The 7,498-nt window shown below is 43.1% G+C and overlaps 1 protein-coding gene across 2 annotated transcripts in view; it reads left to right on the top strand.

Moving 5' to 3' along the window:
• Positions 1 to 1,019: 1,019 nt before the first annotated feature.
• Positions 1,020 to 7,498, top strand: part of HINT3 (histidine triad nucleotide binding protein 3) — a 29,076-nt gene continuing 22,597 nt past the window's right edge. For both annotated transcript variants that reach the window (XM_012475727.2, XM_012475728.2), the window contains exon 1: positions 1,020 to 1,395. In XM_012475727.2, the coding sequence (XP_012331150.2) occupies positions 1,195 to 1,395 (201 nt within the window). In that variant the 5' untranslated portion in view covers positions 1,020 to 1,194. The remainder of the gene's footprint in view (positions 1,396 to 7,498) is intronic.

The following is a 7,498-nucleotide window of genomic DNA, read 5'->3' as shown; positions in this document are numbered from 1 at the left end:
CATTAAAAATCATCACTGAATTCCCAATTGGTTTGTTATGTATTTTCCAAATCAGCAAATACCAAGGGTAAAATTACTATGGAGAGCTAGTCCAAGAAATTTTTCGGTATTAAAAAAGGAGTTCTGTGTGTCAAAAGGTTGGTGGGTTTTGGAGTTAGACAAATCTTGATCTTAAACTCTGTCACTATTAATTAGTTGTGTGGGACTGGGCAAGTCTGAATTTGTTTCTTCATCTCTAAAAGGGGGGTTATAAAGCCACCCTTGCTTGTTTTGACCATTAGAGAAGTATATGGCATGTTTTAGATGCTCAGCAAGTGTGAATGAAGAATCACAAAATGAAAAGCTGAGGTCAGACAAGAAACTGGTAATTTTTCTTTGAGCACATAGTTACTGAAGGTTTTTTCTGAGTGACAGGAAAATCAAGAAATAGTTAGAAGGTGATTGCGTTGGTCTAGGCATTGAATTTCAGGGGTATTTCAGACTATTAACTATAGGACTCCACATTTACTTGTATATAATGAATGTGAGATTTTTAAAAAGGTCACTATTTTGATCTAGCTGTGCTGTTAAATACAATAAAAAGTCCAGAGATGTAAAGGTCAGTTTTGGACATTTGCAGCAAAAACGCCTACAATTACCATGGTTGAAAATGCAGCAAACATGATGTCTGCTGAAAACAAGGCTCTAGGAATTTTCTTCATTCTTTAAAAACATACGAATTTTAAACATCAAACTTTTAAAAACTTTTTTTTTTAAAACGGCAGCGTAATACAATATTTGGATACGCTGTGCTTGCGTAATACAATATTTGGATACACTGTGCTACGGACTTTGAAGAAAGCCTGTCCGGAATACCCAACATCCTCCATTAAGCCGGACGCTCCCGCGCCTCGGTTATGTCACCACGACGCGCGACGCACTCTGCGTCTCGGCGAACGTTGTGCAACATTACCAACGAGGCGCAGGGGGCGGGACGACTCTCGGCAGCGCCATCGCGCGCCTTCTAGTGGCAGCCGGTTTCGAGGCCAGCCTCAGGCTTTGAAGCTCAGCACCGCGTCTCCTTCCCCGCTCCCCTCAGCCTGGCTCACTGCACCGCGCCAGGCGAGAGGCGACGCCTCGAGGTAAAACGGAGGAGGTGCAGGACACGGAGCCTGCGAGGAGAGGCCGAGGCTCTAGGCTGCGAGGGCGGGTGCGATGGCGGATGAACAGGTGAACCGCAGCACCGGCCTGGCCCCAGACTTTAAGGCCTCGGAGACTACAGAATGTACGGCTTCTTCTGTGGGGACCTGCGAAGCCGCCGCCAAGTCACCGGAGCCCAAGGACAACGACAGCACCTGCGTGTTCTGCCGGATCGCAGGGCGGCAGGACCCGGGCACCGAACTCCTGCACTGCGAGGTGAGCGGCGGCGACGCGCGGCCGGGGGTGGGTGAGGACCTGGCGGTCCCTCGGAGCTCAGGCAGAGAGGCCTCGCCGGGCTGGACCGGGTGCGGAGGATCCCGACCGCTTCTCCGCTGGCCGAGGCAGGGCTGCTCTGTGAATGGAGGTCGGTGAAGCGGGGGATACGCCCACCCCAAGCCTTTCTGCGGGGGCCGGGTGCTGAGCACAGACGCTCTGCCAGGGGACGGACGGGCCGTTGCTCCAGCGGTGTCTTTGCTGTGCCGGGGTCAAAGAGTGAATGACAGGGCTGAATACTTCGGCCTGTATTTGCAGGTACTCAGGTACTTGGTATAAATAGCATTTTGTGGCCTCTGCTTTTATTACAAGGATTCTCGCCCACCTTCAAGATATTGATTTGAAATCCTGCACACTCTAATACCGTTACTGATGAGAGAACTAGTAGAAAATAGGTAATGATAATTGTGAAAAGCTGTTTGTTAGATTGGCGGAAGATAGTCTGGAGGGAGAGGGTCTGAGGTCAAACTATTACTGAATTGCCTCTGAATTTCACTGTCAGGTCGGATGCGTGCACATTTTCAGAGCATGAAAACTTTGCCCAGATATTTTTAAACGGGTAACTGGTACACACTTTATTATGCTCGTTCTACTTGTCCATGTAGAAACAACTTTTTGAGAGAATTAGCTCCAAAGATTGTGTCTTTTGTAGTAATCATTCCTTTATTTGTTAAAAATAAATAGAATTCCTTCTAAGCACCTTGTTTGGGAGGTTGGTGAGCAAGATAAGGGCCAGACTGTGTCCAGATTTTACAGTCCAAAGGGCGGAATGTATACAGAGGAGGTAGTCAATTACAATGCCTCCTGCTGTGGTCGGGTGGTTCTACAGTATTTTGCAAGCTGGTGGTAGGGGCATCTAATCCAGATGTGAGGCATTAGGGAAGGCTTCCCAGAGGAAATGAGACATGAAGAAATAAGTAGCAGTTGATCAGATGAGGAGTTGGAGAGAATAGTGTCCCAGGTAGAGAGACACCCCCACACCGCCCAGAGGTTCAGTTTGTGCAATACAAAAACTAACAGAAATTGTCTAACTGGTACATAGAGTTTGAGAGGATGATTAGTGAAAGACAAGGCTGGAGAGGTAAACAAAGGGCCAGATTATTAAGTGTAATGGAATTCACAGGAAGAAATTTTGTCTTTATCTGAAGAGCAAAGTGAAGCTTCACAATGTTTAATGGTGGGTTGGGAGGATGATGTTGTGGAGTTACAGGAAGGGGTTTGATTTTTGAAAGGTCATTGTGGCACCGTTGTGGAGAATGATTTGGAGGAAACCAGTCTGGAGGTATGGAGACCTGTTAGGAGGCTATTGGCATAATCTACCCTGATGATGGCCTGAAATGAGAATGTGGTAGAGGAGATTATGAAAAGTGTATCAATTTAAGAGATATAGTATGCAAGAAGTAAAACTGGCAGGACTTGTTAGTGGATATAGGTCAGTGATTCTCAACTGGGGGCAATTTTGCCCTCCCAGGGTACATTTTGCAATGTCTTAAGATACTTTTGATTGTAACAACTCTGTGTGGGATGTTGCTTCTGGCACCTTACTAATGAATAAAAGCCAGAGTTGCTATTAACATGGTATGGTGCACAGGACAGCCCCCGCTCCGACACACACACACACACACACACACACACACAACAGATTTACGCAGCCCCCAAAATATCAGAAGTGCCAAGGTTTAGAAACCCTGATTTAGATATAAGAGAATAAAGAAAAGAAAGAGGGGGAAGTCAAAGATGATTTCTAGGTTTCTGGCTAGGGTAAACTGGTAGAGGTGATATCATTTCATTAAGACTGGGAACATGGGAGGAGAAAAGATGGCCAGGGGAGTAGCAGAATGATGAGCTCAGCTATGGAGTCGTGGAGTTTGAGGTGAGTTCGAGGCATCTAAGCAGAGATGTCCTTTAAATGGTTGAATGGTCTAGCGCTCTGTAGAGGGATCTGTATCTCTAACCCAGATTACAGGAACTGTCAGTTTATAGATGGAAACTGAAAAAGAAGGGAAGCAGTGGGAACACCCAGGAGGTAAAAAATGAAGCGGAGGTCTATACAGAACTCTAAAGAACACTAACATCATAAGGGACAGGCAGAGGAAGAGGACCTGAAAAGGGAACAGAGAAGGAACAGAGAAATGGAAAGATGGGAAAGCTAAGAGAAGGGAGTATGTCAGGAAGAAAGGAATTGTCAGCAGCAATATCAGCCTGCCTTCATCCCCAAATCTGGGTTAGGTGACCCTTGTATGTCCTTGCAGAGAGGCCAAGTCAGCTCAGGACTGGTTGTGTCCCCAAAGTGATGTTCACTGACCTTGAGTACAGCAATTTCATGAAGCTGTGAAGCAAAAGGCAGATAGCAGTTGATTGAGAAGAACTTGGGGAAGGAAGGAGTGAAGACAGCAAATACAGACAACTCTCGCAGGAATTTGGCAATCTAGAGGAGAAGGGAAAGGGAATGGTGGCTACAGGAAAAGTTGAGGATTAAGACAAAGCTTTTTAAAACAGTGAAGACTTTCGTGTGTTCAAATCCCAATGGGAAGATGCCTATGGTGAGAGGTTTAAGATGGCCCAGGGGGTAGAACGTTGCTCCTGGGAAAAAGGAAACTCATTCCTCAGTGGATGTTTGAATGAGTCTGTGTGCCAGGCACTGTTGGAAGCATGGGGATACAGCAGTAAATAAAACATGCAAAACTCCTTGGCCTTATGGAGCTTACATTGTAGTTGCAGAAAAGGATAATAAGCAAAATAAGTAAAATTTATAGTTTATTAGATGGCAGAAAATAAAGGGAAAGGGGATGTAGTTTTAAAATTTTAGTCAGGAAAATCCACACTAAGCAGATGACATTTGGGTTAAGCTTTGAAGGAGGAGAAGGAGCAGTCATGTGGTTATTTACAAGTAAAAGGTTTGAAGTAGCTCCTCTGAAGTCTGGTAGAGAGAATTAGGGAAACAAGGATTATTGTACAGTGGGTCAGGTGAGGTTGAGGACATTCAATTTAAGGTCATAGTGGTCTGCTCGGTTGTGTGATTTTTCTGTCCCCTTTCCAGCAGCAGCTTAAGGCTGAGAGATTACACAAGGTAGGCATTTGGACCCAGAGTTGGGGTCTTGCCATGTGGGTGTTATAGAAGTGTAGTGGGACATAGGTAAGAAGTTATGGCAAGCAAGTGGCTGAAGTGATAGACCATGGAATATATGCTGAATAGGAGAAGGCAGTAAAGACAGCACCCGATAGAGAGAAAGAATACGCACATCAGTTGTCTGTTTGCGGACCTCTGTTGGACTGACCCAGAGTCAGAAGGGACCTAGTTCTGCCTCTTCAGTCTCCCTTTATTATACTAAGTATAAAAGTAGGCTAAAGAGAGGTAAAGTTCATTTTTAAACTCAGAGTTCAGTATCTGGTAGATCCTTAGAAACTGCTTTTAAATTTTACATTCTGCAATTCCAATAATGAAACTAATAGAAAGTAGATGCTAGTAGCTGTAGAAAGCTTTGTCTAAAAATAGTCATCAAAAGGGATGAGATCCAGACTTCTATCACATCCAAGGTGAGAGTTTTTCTTGGTTAAGAACAAAGCAAACAATATGAAGAGCCTGTGGATATTTTTATGGTGGAAATAAGACATGTTCAGTACTTTTGACTAATTTACATCTAAATTAGGGAAACAGGATGAATATATACAATAGCCCATTGTCAGTGGAAAAACACAAACTGTGCTTTTTTTTTTTTTTTTCCTCATTCAACAACAGCAATCAACACAGAAGACTTCTGTGACCAAATGTATGGAGGTTTTCCCACACACACCAAGCAAACAATAAGTTTTGCAGGGGACACCAGCTGCCTGTCCTCCATTTCAATTCTTTCACTATCTACCTGGAGATAGCATCAGATCCCACAGGTTGAGGACTCAGTCCCCAAGACTGGCCTGCCCTTCCCACCAGTTGCAAGTCTAGGCCTCTGGAACTTCTGACCGACCAGCTTGAAGTTCAGGATCCTATGACCCCGTCTTTGGATTCAAAAATTTGCTAGAGTGGCTTACAGAACTCAGGGAAACACTTAGGCTTACTGGTTTATTATAGAGGATATTCCCAAGGATGCTGATGAAGAGAGGCATAGCCCAAAGTATGGGGAAAAGGGTGCAGAGCTTCCATGTCGTCCGCGGGCATGTCATCTCCCAGGAACCTCCATGAGTTCAGCTAGCCAGAAGCTCTCTACGCTCTATTCTCTTGGGCTGTTTATGGAGTCTTCATTGAATAGGCTTGACTGACAACTCTGTATTAATGTGACTGGACAAAAAGGGTATGATCTAATATTAGTAGACTAAGTGTGGAAACCCAGCAAGGCCTGTCCAGATTCTTCTTGGCTTCTCTGTGCAGCATTCCTTCCTCCAAGTTATAAGGCAGAATCCCTTCAGAAACGAAGGTCTCATGACCCACAGTCAGAAAGGTCGGGAAAATTACAGTCCTTCCTTGGGCAGGTGAGGGGAGGACAAGAGAAAGTCAGAGAGATTGAGAGAGAGATTCTTTTTCTGAGACCTGAAGTGCCCCAATATGAAAACAAAAGATTGTAACAAGGACGTTGGGAGTTATGAGCCAGGAATCGTGGATGGAGACATATATATATATATATATATATATGTGTGTGTGTGTTATATATATAATCACATCCATATAATACAGAACATAAGATACATATGGATGTATAATAGTGCTCCCAAAAGTTGTGTATCTTTTTCAAATTGAATTAAAGATGACTTGATATACAAGAGCTCACTCATTAAAGGGTAAAGATTAATCTTTTTAAAACAAATAGTTACATAACCTAATTTGATGGTTTACATTATACATTCACATGTTCATTTATATATTTTAATTGTAAACATTTTGAAACTGTTGGGTTTATATAAAGCATAATTCAAGTACAAAAGATAAAAATTTCCGTTTTGAATAATTGGCGTTAACAGCATCATGAGGGGTAGGTCTGGAAAACCTTTCCAGCAAAAGCTATAGAAGATTCTTCACTCCATAAACGTCCATATGGTGTTGTCTAATTGTATGCTGCAGATTTAAAACTAAGCAAAGACTGACGCATGCCTTCTCAGTGGGGCAGATGACACTCCCAAGGGGGTGAAAATTCGTTCTGGGTTGTGGGGGGACAATATCTTACTCTTTTCATGTATAGGCAGAGATATATATAGAGTAAACAGAGTATAACTGTGGTATTAAAATCTCTTGGAAATGGGATTAGGGAAAAAAAGTCTTAAAAGCCTCATTAGATAAGCAATAATGAAAACGTATTTGAGAAACACTGGACTAGAACTTACCTTGCTTGGGACTATACTGAGGAAGTAACTCAGTGCCAATTGAACTTGAACGTTGTCCCCCTTTTTAATCAAATTTTGCCTAATGACTTAGATGACATGATGCTGAAATGTTTTTTCAAATGTTATTCTAAAAATTTGCTTTAGATATCAGTCAGGGTTCAGTTGCTGGAAAAAAAAATTCTAGTTATTGAAAGCAGAAATTGATTTAATGTAGGGAATCATTTGCTTAAAAAAAAAATCATTAGAAGTCCTGGTGGAGCAGGTTCTAGAATATCCTTCAGGAATGACACCCAGACCAGCACTGCAGAACTGGTTTCTGGGAGGACTGCTTTCCCTGACGCAATGAGGAAGGCAGGAGTCAGGTAGCTGCCATTAGAACTTTAGCCTCAGAAAGGTGCTTCTTTAGGTGTGATTCAGAGATGAAGAAGCAATGTGACTGCTATTTTTTAAGTGATGTTTCCAGTGAAAATGCTATTGGCATTTTGTATAGGACTTTTGTGGGACTGTTTCTCCCTTTGCAGGATGGTTAGCATCCCTGATCTCTGTGCACTAAATTCCAGTAGTATCCATGATCAAAAGAGCACCTACATATTTCCACCTCTGGTTGAGAAACACTGCTTCAGAGCCACACTCTGTCTGCTGGGTCCATGCTGACAGCTTTGTTCCAATAAAAAAATGGATATCTCACCATGCTTTGATATTTGTGAAGCTAATGATAAGGTATTCAACAGGG

The sequence above is a fragment of the Aotus nancymaae genome, unplaced genomic scaffold (assembly GCF_030222135.1).
Source record: "Aotus nancymaae isolate 86718 unplaced genomic scaffold, 86718_ANA_hifiasm-v0.15.2.pri h1tg000040l, whole genome shotgun sequence".
Lineage (NCBI taxonomy): Eukaryota > Metazoa > Chordata > Mammalia > Primates > Aotidae > Aotus > Aotus nancymaae.
Note: the sequence above shows the minus strand (reverse complement) of the source record. Positions and strands in the feature narration are given on the sequence as shown.